The sequence below is a fragment of the Rhea americana genome, unplaced genomic scaffold (genome assembly GCF_003343005.1).
Source record: "Rhea americana isolate MKP2758 unplaced genomic scaffold, rheAme1 scaffold_10, whole genome shotgun sequence".
In the NCBI taxonomy this organism is placed as follows: Eukaryota; Metazoa; Chordata; class Aves; order Rheiformes; family Rheidae; genus Rhea; species Rhea americana.
This window is the reverse complement of record NW_028185039.1, coordinates 2,542,602-2,562,298: the sequence shown is the minus strand read 5'-3', so window position 1 is coordinate 2,562,298 and position 19,697 is coordinate 2,542,602. Positions and strand designations below refer to the sequence as shown.

Below are 19,697 nucleotides of genomic sequence, written 5' to 3'. Positions count from 1 at the left end.
ATGTGAATGTACAGTATTAGCAAATATTCAAGGAAAAAAGGGGGGGGGGGGAAATTACCTTGTTGTATGACTGTTTCTCCTGCAATGTGTGTAACAGGGAACATGGCATCAAATATGTCACTGGAAAAAGAAAAAAAAAGATKTGTTAATKAATCAAATGTATTTCCTAAACCTGCATTCATTGTTTCATTAAGCCTTCATTAACAGATTTTGCAGAAAAAGTAGAGAAAAATGTTAGTTGTAACTGCAATGTAAGCCTCTGCTTGGAATGAAATCAAAATAACTAGTTTGGCACAATCTGTGGTTTAAAACTAAGTGAGACAGTGATCCAGTGCATGCTATTTTGAACTAACTCCTGAATTATATGCATATAGGCCACTTCTTATAGCACTGCACAAAATAGCTATCTTGAATATTTTATTTTCTAATCAGACAGATTTCAGATTTTCAGATGCAATCAGTATGTGTCACAGCAGTAACTGCTGGATGCCTAAACAGGAGCTCTAGTCTTCCAAACATCTGGCCTCACACTTACAAGCAAAACCCTTTCCACAATGCAGAGTACATTTGGAAAGGTAGATTACTTTAAAATAATGTAGCTTAAGAGCTGGCAAGAGGTTACACTTACAGTGCAGAGGACATGAGGCCGAGCTCTGAAAATCGTAGTTAGACTTTAGTGAGTTACTAGTGAGAAGGGAATTCGACCAATGCTACAGAAACACTAAAGCTACAGAACAGCCTTGTACTCATTAATCATCGCTGAATTACACACCTTACTGTGCTCCTAAGCATACTGTCATATATCCTTAAAAGGCCAGGCAGAGCAGTAAGGGCGAGAATGCACTCTGCACCAACACTTCGGGCAACCTGCCCAAATCCAGTCTTTTGTTTATTGAGGGAGACAGCAGGCTCTGTGGAGCCAGGGCTTCCTTTCCCCATACCAGGTTTGGGGGAACTGATTTTGAGATGCCCGCACTGTACTGAGCCTGCCTCTCCCCACCTTTCTTCCCCTTCCTACGCATCAGTATTAAGGGCTAAAGGAAATAGCTCCTCAACACAAACAAAAGGCAGCAAGGCAGAGCCAGAACTAGTCCCTTCYCTGGGCTAGTCTAGGAATGGCCCATTTGTGGGCCACTTTTGATACAGGCAAGATGAAATGCTTCAGTTTGGGCCATAAATTGGAGCAAATTCCTCATAACCTAAATGGGTTCAAACAGTGACGGAATCTAAAATTTTCATCAGAACAACCAGGAGATCAGCAATGAGCCCATGTTACAGCACCTTATATGGGAAATGCATATTCTAAAATCCCTTTATTAGCTTATTTCCTGTTCAGCTGTTCCAGAATTTAATCAGGCTTAGTTCTGGGAAATTCTTCACTCATAAGTTCAAACTGGTTGTGTCTCTTTCTCCTTAGCAGCCAGAATCTTTCCGATCCTCCAGCCGAGACAGAGTRACACAGCTCTGCGTCAGTACCACCTGTAGGAGAACTAGGAGATTTGAAACCAGCCACCTCCTGCTGCTCCACAGTACTTGCAAGCAATACTTAGTCCATGACTTACATTAGGATAGTGTGTTTTGCTTCTGCTTTTTCATCAGGCATGCTATGTGTTATCTCTACCTACACYCAGGAAATATCTCTGCCACTGGTAAAAAGCTTGCTCAGAGCTTCTAAGTAGACTTCTTTCTTGCCCCGTCCTGAGTAGCAACACAAAGACCTATAATAAATTACTCTGAAAAGCATGCAGACTGCATTCTTGCATCCACTAAGCTCATTTTAAACGAGCCTAAATGGGTTCAGAATTTCTCCAGCTTGAGGAAGTTCTCTGCTGGCACAAAAGCAGCACGAGTTGGGTGTAGGTTGTACAGCTGATTCCTGTGCCTAYACTCAGTGCCCTTACCTAACGAAAYAGGAGCTGAGGTTCAGATGTGATGGAGGAAAGAGCCATGATGGTAGTTACTGAGCTAGCACAGTCACTGAGGGACTTTACGTCAGTGAGGCACCTCAAACTGTTCTTCAGGAGCTCTGGGACCTAACAACTTGTTATCACAGAGCCTCATTTGCTTCCCTGTGATTCCCCCTTTGCTGTGCCTAGGCACTTTGCAGTGCTTTAAGAATAGTTCTGCAGCCTATGGAACATTTGCTGGAGGAAAAGGCATTCTCCATCGCACAGAATGAAGTCTTCAGTGTGATACATCCAAAAATAGAAACGACACTGTGAATATCAATAACCAGACCAAAATGTGACTGTTTGTTCAAACTTGGAAACTTTTTTGGGAATGGAAATACAGAGGAAATAACTACCCACAATGTCAGCAAATCTTTGCTTTAAGGTTGTATTTTATTTATAACTTAACAATTGACTGTACAAAGAGTGCCCAATAAATTATGTATAGCACTGCACCCTTCTCCAAAATGTTTTATATCTTATTTCTGCAACACTTTTTAGTTTTATCAAACACTTCAAAAGTCATAGATTAAAACCTTCAGCTGAAGGCGTAATGAACTCAAAGTCTATTTTCAGCAATAGCAGATTTACACTAATATCCTGCTGCCTCTCAGTATCACATATGCAGTGTGTTTCAGTGAAGTCTTCATCTTATTAGACCAAGCCTTGGATTTTTAAGAGACCTTTGAAAGACGCATCATCAAACATTCCTAAAACACATATAAACGTACACACACGTGAACTCACGGCAATGATGATTTACATTTCCAAAGAGAAACAAGGGCATATTGTTGATACAAAAATATAAGTGACCAACAGTATCATGGCTGCCACTGGAAACATGTAGTCATGCTTCTTTTCTGTTATGGAACTATTGTTCCTAATTTATATGATTAGGCCTAGACCTCTCACAGTGCTTAATGAGTTGGAGTGTTTCTGCTTTTGGATGCTAATTTGAGATTCATTAAACAGACTGAGATCTCCAATGATACAGATCAGCTTGCAGCTTCGAAGTTTCTCAATTTACAAGTCCAGCAGCCAAAAACTGGGACACTCAGAATGCCACCAAAGAAAATCATCCTTCTAGAAATTATCATCTCCTAATGAACCAAATGCTTAAGGTCCCCATAGGAAATCTGGCTTTTAATTTAAGCATAGAATCTACTTAGAAATTTTTCATATTGCCTTTATTTGTAGTGTCCAAAAAAAGGCAAAAAAAAGTCCCAAGGATCAGTATGCTAAAATATGTTCTTGATCCAGCCAAGCCAAAATCTGAAATTACAATAAGCGAACAATTTTTCCCTTCTCCAATAAATATCTTATCTTCCATATTTAGCTCATCAATTGTCTTGGATCTGTACTAAGTTGAGAAAACAAGTAAGGTGTTAAATACTGAATGAGTTAAGTAAAATCAGCGGTACTCACCAAAGAAATAAATAATACAACCAGGGCCAAAAATATGGCCTATACGGTTTCTTTCATCCTGCATCGTTCACCTGTTTATGTTTCAAAGTCATTCAAAAAAATCCTCTGACCGTTAAGGCAAAAAAAACATCTTTACAAACACTGTGCTGAACCCACCCCACCATAAAGGAAAGAGTGTAGCCAAGCTCTCCTACACTTCTGCTAAAGTAGACAGTKGTATTTGTTGTTTTTGAAGATATGTTACATATGAATAATCAGGCATGGACACACATACACATTCCTAACAACTAAAATTTTGTCAAGCAAAAGCAGGTTTTACTACAGTGTAAACAGAAAGCTGGAAAATCACTAGTTAAGTCTTCACCCAATGTTGAACTATCATGATTTCATCTTCTACATTTGAGTTGCACCACCAAGAACATAAGCGGTCTCCATCTTCTGCCTCTACATCAGCTACATAACTGTTAACACTGACCATGCTAGCAATGCTGTGTACCAAATTGACATGGAAAGGGTTTGATTTTTTGCCAGGATTTTTATTATTGTGCTGTAATGAAAATTGCAAACAGGGATTTCCTTACTTTGTTCAAGTGAAAACATATCCTTTGCCATGTTTCCAGAGGACTTACTCAGGTGATGAAAGAAGAACATGGGGCATAAGTTTGGGAATTTCACCCATAATTTCATGCGGCTGCAGATCACAGAGGTGCATTGGGTGCACCTACTGCTTCTCAGGTGCAGCATCAGTGCTTAAAGGACTGTTTCTCACCTTCTCCAGAAGAAAAATTTTTGATATGCTCTATAATTTTTTCACAACCTCCTTACCTTTTTCCGGAGGAGGTCGGGTCTGGTTGCTTTTGGCCCTCAGAGCCAAACATTTGTTCCAATCAGAAGGTATCAAGGACAATCTTTTTACTTGGAACTAYTGCTGTAGGTGGGACTGTACATACATAAATTTTCATGTCTGGTTCCAGAGAGACTAGCAGGACTCTATTCTCAATGTTTTCCACAGTTACAGTTCTTTGTAACTTTKCGATATGATCATCCAAAAACAAATTATAAGAAAGGATTGTGAGCAGCATACAACGCACGGAACAGTTAACTAGTCAAAGTGAAATCAAGAAATATGTTTAGACATGAAATCTCTATCTATTCCATCAAAAAATACCATCTGTCTTCCTAGARAATATCAAAATTTAAAAGATTTTTTTTAAAGGTCAAAGATATCAAAGATTCACAGCAAGTTTTAACATGTAAAGTGTCTTCTTGAAGTGTGCAGAACTGCAAACAACTCAAATCAGACCTGAAATCGCAGGGCCTGATCTCTGTTGTCTGTCATTTGTATGACTGACTGCTTGACACTTGCACAGGCTGAGCCAGTTCCCTTTTCGTGCAAAGAGGGAAAACTCCAATCAATGAGACTGCAACTATTCATACCAGCAAAAAGTCTGTCACAGTGATTGCAAAATAAAGATGAAATACTTTGCAGATTTGATTCAGTAGCATTTTATATACCCAGTTTGCCAAGATGTAAATGACTATGCTAAGGGCAAGTTAGTAGAAAGGGCAGGCCCACGAGGYTCTCCTTCTCACGAGAAAAAGTGAATGATAAAAAGAAATCGTCTCACCTGCTTTTACACTGAAGACGTTTGGAGTCGATGTAGAATATGAGATAGACAAAAAAATTATGTGCACTGTAGGTAACACAGTACTGGCAATGGGCAACTGGGAACAAGCTTGTTAAAACAAAGCGAGAGAACGAGGATTCCAAGCACTTTCCGAACCAGACCATGGCAATGGCCAAAATAGGGAAACTATGTAAGACAATTTATCAGTTTCACAATCAGATTTCTTTCCAGCCCTTGCTGTGCTGAATGCATTGCAGGAAAAGAAAAATGGAATAGACGAAATGTATATGTGTTAGACAAAAATGGAAAATCCTTGTCGTACCTGCAGGTTATAATTTGTCAGAGTTCAACCAGAGCAATTTTATTGTGCAGGCAAACTCAGAAAGTCTTCCAAACGTGTCCTATACGGACGACTTCTTGTTTTGCTATCTCTCTAATGAAAYCCCCTGTACTGTTGAGAGTAGGTTTAAAAGATACCTAGCTGCTCTGAYACAATTCAATGAAAGCTATGCAGTGTTTTCTCGGAGTAGGACTGCCCTAGTCTGAGGATTCCAGTGTGTTAAGCCTCTCTCCTTTGCATACTCTTAAAGTTTAGTAAACAGGGTTGATAGTAACTCCGCCTTTCTGTAGCTGTAACTCTTATATCTTGGTACTACTTTAAGATTTCTGAAGTTTTAGCAGGGAAGGTTTCTGCATTTGTATATCTAAGATTTTCTTTAGATTTATTTCCTGAACAAGTAAAAAAACCTTTATCAACTGTTCTACCAACTTTTTTCTGCCCTCTAAGGCATTTAAGACATAAAACTGAGTTCAACTAACATCCATGTAATAAAGGAATAAATTCACTTTTTATCAGTGAACAAAATGTGAGGGTCTATGCAATGCAGCGCACATCATCTAAGTATAACGCTTCAATTTATACCGTTCCTAAGCATGTTGCATGCCATTGCTGATGTACAATACCAAAACCACAGAGAAACAATTATTACTATTTACTGAGCACTGAGAATAAAAGCAATACTTCACACAAAAGGAAAGAAACTATTTCTTCTCAGAAGCATTTAAAATTGAAGGCTCACAGCTTGCAATTACTATAATCAAATATGTAGTGCCATGGTACATAAGAAAGACAGTCAATGCTGAAGCCCATAGGCAGCAACATCCATTAATTATTTTCCCGTTAAGATAGCAACAAATTCGTTATAGCAACATACAAAGCTATTAACAGTTGAGAACACATAATTACTTCATTGTAATGGCTGGCATTTAATCATTATGACAATTAAGAAATATATTAATTTTACTATAAYTACCATATAAGTCTTTGAAACTGGACATGAATACAGAACCAGTTAAAACTGAAGTCCACGTCTAATTTCATAGCACTTCTTAAGTTGCAAGTCCACAAAACTAACAGGCACAGGAAACAGAAATAAAAAATTGTTTTATTTCCGTGAAGAATTTCCATTTTTATTGCTTTATGAACTCCTTCTATAGGTTCAAAAATTATTACATTGAATGTTGTTTTATAATCATAGCATCGATTTACTTTACAGGCTCTTCACCAGGATAAAAAGAACCTTCAGAGAGAAAGAGTTTCTGTGAGGATCTTCACATGGAAATCCATCTGCCATCATCCACTGAGATAAGAGTGTAGTTAGCAGGTTCAGGGAATTGAGTCTTTTGCTTTACTCAGCACTTGGAAGATCCCATCTGGACTTCCATGTCTAGTTTGGGGTTCCTCAGCACAAGACTTGGACAAACGTGAGCAAGTCCAGCAGAGGCCACCAAAATGGTCCTGAGGCTGGAGCACAGCACAGGGTGGGAAGAGAGGGTGGGAAGGCTATGTTTACTGCTTTCTGAAAAGCAGGGTTGGGGAAATCTTGCTGCTGTCTACAACAACCAAACGGGAGGGTGTAGAGAAGGCAGAGCCAGGCTCTTCTTAGAGGTGCACAGCAGCAGGATGCGAGGCAASAGGCCCAAGTAGGAACAAAGGAAATTCCGACCTGACATAGAGAAAAAAGTTTTTACAACGAGGGTGTCAAACACTGGCGCAGAGGCCCAGAGAAGGGAAGGAAATCTCAAAACTTGCCTGGACAAGGCCCTGAGCAGCCCACTCTAACTGGACCTGCTCTGAGCAGGAGGTTGCACTAGGGTCCTCTGCAACCCCCTTGCACCCTACTTGGCACGGAGTCTCCCTCAGCAGGCGAGGTGAAGTGGGACTTTRCTTAGCAGCAGAGAGAGTAGAGGCAGAGGAGCATAAACCTGGAGGCAGCAGGAGGAAACACCTTGCATACTGCACAGAAAATACGTTCTGTGTGTATGCCTGCATGACTATGCATGTGTGCATGCACTTCTGCATAAATAATTGCAGTAAGACTGTATCCTGACTGCCCATATTCAGGGCATATCAGAAGGCCTTGCTTAGAAATTTGGTARTAACATATTTTTCTGCAGAAAAATCCCAGTTCATTGGAACTGTATGTTTCTGTGGAAAATAGCTGATGTAATTTCCGATTCAAAGTATTTTTTAAAGTTTCCAAACCATCTAAATGTCCTAATGTGATATTTTCAGAGGGTCTACTTTTCACTATGAAACTGTTTCAAAACTGAGTTTCTTACTAAAATGTTAAAATCAAAATAAGACAGTGTAAAGTGACCATCCAGTTAATCATACCTACCCGTTTCTTTTCRGTTTTAAGTATTCAAGATTTTGATACTGGACTTAAGATTCAAGGAGAAAAAAGAAAAAATGACAAAAGAAAAAAAAAACAAAAACCAAACCTGGTGCAAGCAAATACTCTTTCTACATGGTGACAGACAAATATACGTATAAATACACGCAGAGGAACATTCATACTAGACTGCACAGGCTTCTTTGTGCTTTATTTAGAAAAGGATAATGATTAGAAACTCTTTCCTTAGCCAGTACGTATACGAGTCTAATGTAAAGCCAGAGACATTTATGGAGGTTATATACTGTAAGAACACAAAATTGCTGCAGGCATAATATACTGAAGCTTTTATTCTGAGAAGGCTCCCAATCCCTTCGTACTAGAAGCACAGAAGGGCATTGTAACAAAAATCAAAGCCATTGTTTGTATGCATCAGCGTTCTCCAAAGGACCTGGGGAAACGCTTATCGCCATGGAAAAGCACATCCTTTAGACAAAAAATTCACAGAATTCACCTCTCCTGCAACCAAACCAAAATCAGTATATTTGAGCCAACTGAGAGAGAAAGATGGTCTTATAAGTCACAGATGAGTTTACAAGATTTACATTTTCTTCCRGTAACCGCCACTACACAATTAATTATTTGTCTCTTTCTCAAACATTCTAGAAAAGAAATGATGACCATCATAACAAAAGAAGAAGTATTTTAATGTAATAGCTGACAGAAAATTGTTTCTGGTGGGACAGAAACACAACAAAAATAACTCTCATCCCAAAATGAAACCTCTKTTACTAATATGAAGCAAATTCCATCAATGGTAAAGGGTGACCATCACAAAGTTCCCATATTTGAACAATTTATTCTTCTGGTACTTTAAAATATATTCACTCTTTAATTTCAAGCTCCCTCTTCTGGACTATCCCAATTAAGCTAGAAAGTCACTATTCATCATCCTTACTTTGTATTCAGGTAACATATTTAAAGACGCCCTTTGAAARTGGCACTGATATAGACGGCTATTCAACATTTCCCAATTTTATGGTTACTACATCTAAAATTCTTTGAAAATATATTAGCCTATGCTGAGATTTAAAGTGTGCCAAGATGTTTGCAATTATAGAAACAAAATGCCCCTCTCATCTTACAAAGTAAATGCTCAACATAGGGATACAGGGACACACATCCCTAGGGATACCCCTATATAGGGATGCAGGATATTTCAAGTAAGGAACTATGATAAATTATACTTCACATGTATATAAGTAAATATCAACAAAGACACAATACATACATTACTCTATTGTTCACATGAACGGAAAGCAGTAAATACCTGCCCCACACCACTGACCGCATTGGCTGTCTTGCTGTTGAGATTAAGATGGAGAGGACTTCTTTCATGAGAAAGAAATGATACATTTGTATTTTCTTTCAACTCTATGATGAGCAACCTATTGACAGAAAGAGATTTATTCTAACTATTCATGCGATTTTCCTATTCAGAACATGCCCATGAACAAACTATTACTTGAGCTTGTAGGAACTTTAGCAGGAACACAGTTTTCATTTACTATAATTAATTTATTTTACTTCTTTGCACTCTGTGCTAGATTCATTTCTAACAATTCTCTGTAAGTGTGTGAAAATTAAATTGTATATGATAATTGTGATCGTTCCTTCAAATCATATACTTACTGCTCCTACGCACTATTTTTATGACTATAACTTCTGCACCTAAAAGAAAGGCTTGAGTACCACAAGACAGCATCAGTGCCTGGCAACTGTATCAGCGCAGAAAAAGATAAAAGATAAGCAGCATCAGGTATGAAGTTAAAATCTTTTCCTTTCTGTGCCAAGTAGTCCTTGACGTTAACAAAAAAATAGGATACTGCAAGAATTACTGATTAAATGCTAAATGTAAACACAGTTAAAGGGGTGCTTTATCAGTTTCATGTAAAACCATTTCTGGTATTAGGAAATTTCTATGATAATTTCTGTAACACGTGTACCCACACGTGTGGCAGCGTAAAAGCTGGGAAGCAATCAGGGAGTGAAGCCARGCCTCTGCAGAGCTGTAGGCACCGCGTCGCTCGGCAGCACGCCTGCCGGCGCGCCGGCGGAGCGCACGCTGCCGCGCACCAGCCAGCGCTCGACGCGCGGCTCCCGCGCGTAGCCTGCGCCTGCAACCGCCTCCCACGTCTCGCTTAATTAAGTTCCATCCTTGTTGTGTTCCCCCACACCTGGAGATATCAAACAGCTGCACACAACAAAAACATTTCAACCTGTGCTAGTGGGTAGGATTTAGTTTAGTTCATAATTGGATCAGTAATTGAAATCATTACAAAATAGCTGATAAAGGTTATCTAGAGGGAGTTGGAATTATGTTTTAAAACTGTGTAAATCTAGTGTTAAATAGCTAATGAATAAAATCCATGCTTGACACAAAACCACATGTCCACAAGCACTTGAATTTGTATTTGCATATCTATTATGGCTCACAGACATGTGCAAACTCCTACACCCACGCATTTTCCTTATGTTTTCCCTAAGTTTATCATTACTCCCCTTCATCTCTGATTCACAGCATTTCTGAGATAGAATCTTTTACAATAGAAAACGAACTAGAGATCAAATTTCCTAGACAATAAATACTTCTTCTGTAGGAGGTTTTTAGCAAAATATCACAATTAAGCAGCTTCATTTTTTTACAGCTTCACTAATTCAAAGAACAAGAAAATTGAGATAAATTAGATCAGATGATACATGCATTTTCCTTAAGTGATCCATATTTGGAGAGATTTGAATGAAAGGCACTTCAAGCATAAAGAACTCTTTAAATCTATAGAATATACAAATACAGACCTAAGGGCACACTTTCTTCATTTATATATAAAAATAAATTMAAACACAATTTATTACTTTGTTCCATCTTTCTCAGTAATTTTCTTTCAGAATGTTCACTAACCACTAAAACGTACATCAAAGAAATCTTTAAGACACCCAGTAATATTCCTGGCAGGAACACCTGCTACTTCTAACCTCAAAGCACTAATTTATTATCAGTTTGCTGTGTTTTAAAAATCTGCCTAGTAAACATGTCACTAATGTAATTCTGTTTCTTCTGCATTCTGCTGCAAACGTTAAAAAACAAAGGCTGCCCAATTTGAGATTCTGCAATTTAATGTGCACTGGTCTACTTTATCTTTCCACAGTGATAGCTAATCCATAAATCTCAACTATGCTGGGCTTTCATTAGCATTGCGAGGATGAGCGAGGGGAAAAAGCGCTATTGTATATGCCTTACTGCATATCTGCAGTGCATTTTTTAAATGCCTGTTTGAACTGGAAGGATTCTTCAGGGAGGCTGGTAGAACATTATTAACACAGACATTTTTGGTCACCCTTACAGTGCAGAGTGTTTACACACCTTTTTGSTTGTCTCTGCTAACTCTGTGTTTGCCCTACCGCTGGTATGGTGTTTGCAGCAATTTCTCAGCAGGAAGAATTGTGTTTTATCACATTATGTAAAACAGGACAAAAACTCAGTGCAAAACAAACTGCAAAAACTTGCTCAAATGCATTATCATACAAGTCATGTTGTTTCCTCACAACTAAATAACCCTCGCAGCTCACAGATTTCTGTTTAATTTGGCCTCTGGCATGACAGAAAGGATTTTTTTTTGCCCATTTACACAACTCTATGAATCAAATGTTGACAACAGTAAGCTGCTCTTCAGTCTTAACTTAGAGGCATGCACTACAGAAAAACAGCCAACTGCTGTGCTTGCCCTATCAGGCCTCACACATAAACCAACTATAATATGGCCTGTAGCACACAAATCCCTCTAAATGTTAACTTTAGGGAGAATAAATGCTTTGCAATTCCATCTCCTGAAGACTTGATATATGGCCGAACCAAACTATCTCAACATAAACACAGCTTTGACTTTTATTTCTGAATATAAAGCAATGATGGAAAAAWTCACTGTGAATAATTCTTCCAAACAGAACTTTGAATCCTAACTAGATACATTGGTATGAGCTGCTTCAACAAAGGCATCTGAAAACAGGGTCTGTAAGCTAGGAAGGAACTGATTCAGGTTAGGTTCAAATGAAGAGTTTGCTCACTGTTTAAGCAACATTATCTCCATTGATTTAAATACACTTTTTAATATGAGGCAAACAAGCTCTATTTGTGTTGATATGAAATTCTAAAATACAATCAAGAAATGAAACAGAAATCTCTATATTAAAGTCTACTTAGAATAAATCCAATTAAAAAGAATACATAGGACAAGAGAACAACTAATTCCTTGTATTTGGTCCTCTTCAAGGAATATTCATGCAAGTCCACAATCTGACATTTATGCTGTTTCATGTGACAGGGATCAGAATTCTCCATAGCATAACATTTTCAAACCATTTACCCTACAGCCGCATTGTGCACCTTTGTAATGAATAATAGAAATCTCTCTACTTTCACAGTACATTTTCTATAGACTCACAAAGGGTCTAACCCTGCAAGCTTTCATCTAAGTGAACAGTCACTGCTCATACATGTAATAAAAAGAATAATTTAATGAAAACGTGTTTGTAGAATCAGGGATTTAGAGTGCGAGTATTCTGGGACAAAAAAATGTCTCTTTTATCTATGCTTGTGAAGTGGCATGTAATCGAGCGAATTATATATGCGCTTTGTGATGCAGTAATAATAACAAGGAAAATTTTGAGCTCAGTGCCTGAATTAAGTAACTGTCCTGAATCCTGTAAAATCCTGCCTTTGGGCTGCTTTACAGAAAAGACGGGGTTTTGAGACTTGTGGATGCAGCTTGTAAGCTTCTTTTGCATGTTCCTCGCGGACACGGAAAGGGGCACTAGGTCGTAGGCTGCTAGAGCCACTCTGCATCTTACTTTTGGCACTACTAAGAGACTCCACGACCGAATGGCTTAGGATAACATTTAGATGCAATGCTTCTGTCTAATTATACACCATGGCCAACTTGGAGGCAGCAAAGGGCAATGTTTGTGCTTGTTTATCACTGTCTAAAGAGACTCATGAAGCCAAACTCTAAACTCTGGGACACTCCAGTTTTTATCTGGACTGGTAAACTTCCCACTCTGTGCAAAGGGCAATGACACCAAATCAAAAGTAACTTAAAAAGAAACTCTAATTAAAAACACAAATTTCATGTTGGGGATGGTCAAAAGAGAGGGAAGGAGGAAGAAGGCAAAAAGTTTTTCTTAAATAGAAGAGAGAAAAATGGCAGGAGATAAAAGGTCAGACTAGGTGGTCTAAAGGTCCCTGCTAACCCTAACTCAGTGAAAGATACAGAAAAGCAAACACGGTCTCAGAAAGATTTCTCATACAAAGAAAGTCTTGAAAAAAGAGCAGTGTCTATCTTTTCAGAAAGAACAAGCTATCAAAGTAACACTTATATCCTGCTAGGAGATAAATATATGATGAACTACACAGTTAAATATACACTCTGATACTACGGGTCACTTCCTTACCTATTTTAAATAGCAATGTACACTCACATTCCAGAGATTCCCTTAGAAAAATGTACTGTAAACGTTCTGCCATAGTGCACACTGCAGCAACATCAGATGTTATTAAAAAATTCTTAAATGAATAAACATATCTGAAAAACAAACTAACAGCGTGCCATAAGAATTGTAACATTAGGTTGACTTTAAAAAATAGACTAATACATGCAAAGGTCACTAAAATATTTATATTAATGATGGAGCAGAACACTAAGCAGATATTGACTTCTGTTAAGGTGAACCTCAAGATTTATTGGCTTAAGAGGTAAACATTGACTGAGATAAATCCAAAGTCAATATTTACTACCAAGAACAATAAATCTTGATGGCCTATGAAACATTAAATAAATAAATATATATGTATGTGTGTATCTACGCACAAGTGTATCTACATACATTTACATGAATTATTTGGAAAAATGATCAACATCATTTTTAAAGTATAATTTCTTAATTATGCTAGAAAGAAGCAATGACAATTAGGAATCAGTGCTGGATGCAACTATTTGCATACGTCAGCACTGATGATATCTAAGAACAACATTACTGCTTCTCCAAGCGATTTTCTTTGCTCAGTGAGCTAGGTGAAATGTTTAGAAAGCACAAAGGGAAGTCAGGACCCCAAAGTGTCTGTGAATAGCTGCCTCATTTCCATCTTTGCTTGAGAAAGAAGTAATGTTATACAGAGCAAACTAACTTGAATAATTGTCCAGCTCTAGGAAAAAACTCAACAACTTACCAGCAAGAAACACTTTACAGACTGATTCTGACAGAGCATCAAAATGATTTGCACAGAGCACTCCTGTATTCAGAGTGGTTTCATCTAAGGTCAAGTTTCTTCCTATAGAAGATGAGCACAGGAAGAGGACACATGGATATTCTGGAAGCGCTTTAGTAAGAGCACACTTCTGCTTCCATTGTAGTTGTGGTCAATTTTGTGTGCTGGGAACAAAGACTTATCAATCAAACTGAATAAAATAAATAAATAAAAGCGTTGGATGACTTTCAGAGTTATAGGCTTTTTCCTTGAACTAGAAAAGCAAATAAATTTAACAGGGGTGCTGACAAAAGTAGACCTTCTTCCTGCAAACAGTATACGAGATCTAAGCCAAAAGGAAACAGATGACTTTGTCTGTTTGTAGGAGGTGATTAGAGAGGATAGAACTTAATTTATTAAGATGGGAGATGGTGATTCCTTTGTTGACTTTTCAGGTCAAGTGTTAAAACCTTCTGCAAATAAGGTAGTAGATACGCTACAACCAAGCCCTAATGGTTCAAGAGAGCAGGCTTGTTTGATATTATAGGTTCTTCTTGTTCTTTAAGCAAYTGTTTCAGAAAGGTAAATGAGAAATGTGCAATCCTTACCTGTGCCTTCTGGGGGCCTCCACTTTGCAAACTGTATCACCTGGGGCTGCGTGAACACCTTTAGAGAAACACGTAACTACTGTCCCACTGGAGGACACTGTCTAAATTCAAAAGGGCTAACTTACACATTACTTCTGATTTTTTTCCTATGCACCCAGTGGGTAACAAAAAGAAGCGGGGGGCAGGGAGGGGAGAAGAGGCCGAACAAAGTCCTTTKAAAAAATTTCATTCATCTGCCAGCGTGACAGCTCTCAGGGCAGAATGCGGGCTGCAGACGCAGTGCTGTCCACCGAATTTGCAGGAAGTAAGAACAATTAGAAYTGCGGGACAGGAAAAGGCCTGTTAGCACTGTTACCTTTAACTTAATCTTTAATCTACTTCTATGCCTCTGACTTGTCACCGCAGACATTAATCACTTTATAGGCCTTATAGCTGTCTCAGGCTCATTTATATTATTTGTTTTAATGGCCTCTCTTATGTCATYGGTTTTCTGTGGGATAGTTCTGCCTTAATTTCCTGTTTACTGTTCTGTTTTATCGAAGTGATGTGGTATATTTTTACATAGGTTTCCTAAGGCTACGTTATAGCCACTAGTTTTAGTGATCATCTCACAGTTGACCTCTACAGAGAGTACTGCAAAACTACCCGTGAAATTTTGTTCCAAATATTTGAGAAGTCTCTGAAGTCTCATTAATATGAGCACTTTATATTTCATTAAATTTTACAAAAGTTCTAATAAATTCAAAGAATGTCAGAATGGTTGCATTCTTAAGCAGGATTTATTTCTTAGCTTGCAAAGAAAAGTGATTTTCAGYTGTACAAGAACTGGAACATGGAAGGAAGATAATAAACTGACAAGCATAAAAACAAAATGTCTCTGCAGTCTTTCTTCTAAAGCCAGATGAGATCTCGTGCTAAGTGTTCTCTCGACAGACAGAATTGCTTTATAAAACTCATAGCCAAGATTTTCAAAATTAGAAGCCAAAAAATCCACACTTGGGTTTTCAGAAGCACTGGTAATTTCAGGACAGTCCTGTACAGGAAAATACACTGCCAAAACAGAGTTATTTAATAAGCACAACTTTGCAACGCTAGGCTAAAGAGCTACTGTCTCCACAGAGTGGAAGCTAGGGCCAGAACACGCCTGTCGCTGGATGTTCTAAAAATYAGGGAGGGCTCGTTTCATGCAACATATTTTCCTGTGAGGATGCTCACAAAAGGGACTATCGTTGAACGGTGGTAACAGCTGCAATGTTCAGAACGTGTCATCCCTAAAATTTTGAAAGGGTCTCAAAATTTTCCCTTAAAATTTAAGTTCTTCTGGCTGGTGTGAAGAGTCTGTTATGGACTCCTAATACAATACAATATGTACTCTATATGGTGAACTCCACAGGTAATTATTTCACGAATGTTTAAAAATACAAAAAATATAAAATAATGAGGAAATAAAGAGGAAAGTTTCAGGCACCATTTTAAGAAAAGAAGTAACTCAGTGGCCTGCTTGGAGAGTGACAAATGAAGAAGCAAAAACTTCATTCAGTTTGATTTTTTAATTAGAAATAGAGATTTAAACTGAGATTTTTTAAAATAATATCTACTTCACTATTATTTATAGGAGGAGATAGCCCAGTAGTTAGTTTTCATGAAGTTGAAAATTAAATCTGTTTGACACCTCTACGGTCTGAAATTCTTAATTGGAAAGGTTCACGCAGGTATAGCTTTTCTGATTTGAACTACTGAATGTATCGCTAATGTCTCAGCTTTTATTAATCAACAAAGAAAAGACCAAACTAAAATGTACTTTGTTTATCTCTTTTGATGGCTCTACATTCATGTCATCCCAAGATAACCTGTGCAGTTATAGGTTGTCCATTAGCCTAACCTCAGTAATACAAAGCTTAAAAACAAATTTTGAAGGAAAGAACAATGAACATCATAGAGGTAACTGGAAAATGAAACACAGTTGAATATTTGTTTACGCCCTTTATTTGGTAAAGATAGCTAACTGTATTCTAGGCAAAATAAATCCATCAATTCTTCAAAGAAGCAGGTTTAGTGCGGTGAGATAAACTGCTAGTTAAAATGGGAGAGGAGGAAGAACTACAAGGTGCACAAGGCAAAGATTTAAGGGAGATTAGCAACAGTTTATACTGCAAGGGAAAGAACAAGACCAAAGGTAATTTAATTTTAAAAAAAACTTCAAGGACCACTCCTAAGCACTGAAAATGCTGTGTTGGGAGGTATTGCAAAAATCTGGATGTTTTTGATGATTGCAGTAACAAAACTGGAATGAAATTCAATAATCTATCATGAAAGGCCATGTTTGCTGAAGTTATAACAACAATTTCTGCTTTAATCTGAGGATTTATTTAATCACTGGATGACTGTAAGCCACTCTTGTCAAGCAGCTGGGAATAAAGGGAAAAAACATCTAGTATAAGTATAAATCGAGTCACTTCCAACAGAGCAAGGAAACTGTTAACGCCATTGTAAAATACACTTCTGTGGATGATCACACTTCGATATTGTGCATAATTCTAGGCACCCATGCACAAAACAAAACAAAACAAAAAAAAAAGATGATCCATTTGAATGAATGAGATGTATAAAAAGGTATTCTGGAATAATCAGCAAAATGGAGACCTCATCTTTTATAAGGGAAGATAAGAAGAGTTTGAATTATTTATGGCAGTAAAATAAAGTAGAAGAAAAGATATCACTGTAATTTATAAATACATTGGGATYGGAGGCAAGGATAGAGGTAAATGTCAGAGCTGAAAAAAGAGTTATTTTAACTAATGGACAATGAAGGCATGAAGAATCAACACATATAAACATTTAATCTGGGAAGGAGATGCTCTCTTGCCATGGAAACAGTGGTGTTATGGAGCAGCATTCCAACAATTGTAGCCCAATAAACTGGGGAATATAAAAATATCTTCATTTAGGTTATCCAAAAGATAATGTGACTTGGTTTTCTACAGTATCAGATGTCTGAACTCAGTGATTCAAGAGAGCCCTTTCAGACTGTGTTCCTAAGGACAAGAAAAAAGTTTCCTAACAGGGCAATGAAGAATAAAACAAGTGCAGGATAACTGTCAGAGAAGATGCACCGATTTCTGACAGCCTACTCTCGTAACTGAGACAAAATAGCTGGAAACCTCATCATATTTGCTCCTCTCAACTTTCAGAAGACGAGAGGCAGTGCCAAACACTCAAAACAATAACGTCTTGCCTTTATAAACAATCTTTAGTATCACTGGATATAAAACAGAGACTTGGACATCTGCTGAGCATGCCTATTGGATTGGCATCAGAGCTCCTCTCTTGGCTCGCATGGAAGTTTGTGGGGTCAGGAATGAGACATGTTGTTCTTCAAAAACAATCTCCTATTCTGCCACTGGTAGCTTTCAGAATCCATCTCCCATGTATCTGAAATCTGTTTAATTTCACCTGCTTTAGAAATTTGCCTAGTATCCTTTAGATTTCATCTGCAAATTAGAGCTGGAGAATCCATCTATCTGCATGTGTTGTGCTAAATTACTGACTCTCAGGAGATATGTGAAGTTCAGTCTCTTGGCACACCCATGAGTATTACTGTATGTCCTGGTACATAGTAGGAACAGATTGTCTATGACTACTGTAAAAATTTCATTATTACAGATGTAACTTAGGACTGCCTTCCTCACTGTTCCACCAAACATCCTTTTCTACCCCTTAATCTATCTGCTAATAAATGCTATTTTTAAACCGCAGTAGCCCTCTCCATACTTCACACATTCCTAACAGAGATGAAGACAGCCTTTATCCAGAGAAACATGCCATATGGAGAGGGACTGGCAGCAACTTCGGAAGGTCAGTAGCAGAGGGACAGCAAGAAAAAACACGCAAGCTCCAAGTACCGCTATCATTTCCATATCTTCTGAATTATCCCTCCTATTTCTCTGCCCTTGTCAGGAGACAATGCTACTTGCCATGGCCCAGAATCATGCTGSATAAAATCCAGAATGCACCAGTGCCACCTGTCACAAAGCGTTTCTCCAGCTTCAGTTAATGAGATGATTAAGCCAAAAGGCAGTTGTGGATTAATACAGTAACTGGGAAGGGGATTGGGTTATTCTGCCAGGTCAAGATGGCAGAATACTAGAACAGGCCATGGGAGATCACTAATACCGAGCTGATGGCTTAAAAGAAAGGCAAAGAAGATCTCTGAGGTCTCCCCGTCTCTTCCTTTCACTGGTCTGAAGACAGGACAGAAATATGGACCTGTGTAGAGGAGTGTGAGGTATTTTAACCAAAATATTTAATCCATCCCTAAATATGGTCACAAGATTTTAGACACTTGGCTTACTCTTAAACAGTTAGATTCTGAATGATCTCCAACTGTGTAGGCTGTAAAAGAAAATGCATAAACCAGTAATCCTGCAAACTCCCTAGAAACATTCACTGCCAGGTTTTTTTTAGGTAGCTGTTATATTAATCAGCATCTTAAAAAATTAGAATGTCTTATGATGATATCTCTTCCAAATCTAATAAGCAATGCTTTCAATTAACTTCAACTCACTCTCCTTAATGTCATTATCTATCATCTAGAGTTTTGAGATACATTAAAGGAAAATGCCAAAGATGTCAAAGTTACGGTACCATACATAAGAGTTGCCCCCCCCCCCATTTTTCCTCCAGTGAACAGTTAGTAGTTAGCAAACAGCAGTGGCATCTTGGTTACTCTCTTAACCCAAATGGAAAAAATGTGAAAAGATCAGCTGTTCTCAAAAATATTGCCAAAAAAACTTATTTAAGGGTTTTGGCTGAATCTGAACTAAAATCATTTTCCAGCACCTGGCCTTCAACCAAAACTCAAAAGATCAGCCCAGATTTCATGCTTCAGTTTTATATCTTATCAGATATTCCTATAGAAGATCATCTTTAAAAGCAACTCACGCGTATAAGTGTAAACATACACACGGTGAGTGTGAAAACAGTGGGGTGTAGTCAACGGATTTTATTTCTGTACGTTTAAATGTATATGGCCTCATAGAAACATCTCATCTGCCATATGAAAATGTTAGAGAGAGAGAGAGAGAGAGAGAGAGAGAGAGAGAGAGAGAGAG

At 38.0% G+C, this 19,697-nt stretch overlaps 1 protein-coding gene across 2 annotated transcripts in view; it reads right to left on the bottom strand.

Annotated features, from left to right (window-relative positions):
- Positions 1-19,697, bottom strand: part of PRKAR1B (protein kinase cAMP-dependent type I regulatory subunit beta) — a 97,980-nt gene that overhangs the window by 43,411 nt on the left and 34,872 nt on the right. For both annotated transcript variants that reach the window (XM_085301586.1, XM_085301578.1), the window contains exon 5: positions 59-120. In XM_085301586.1, coding sequence (XP_085157712.1) covers positions 59-120 — 62 coding nt within the window. The remainder of the gene's footprint in view (positions 1-58; positions 121-19,697) is intronic.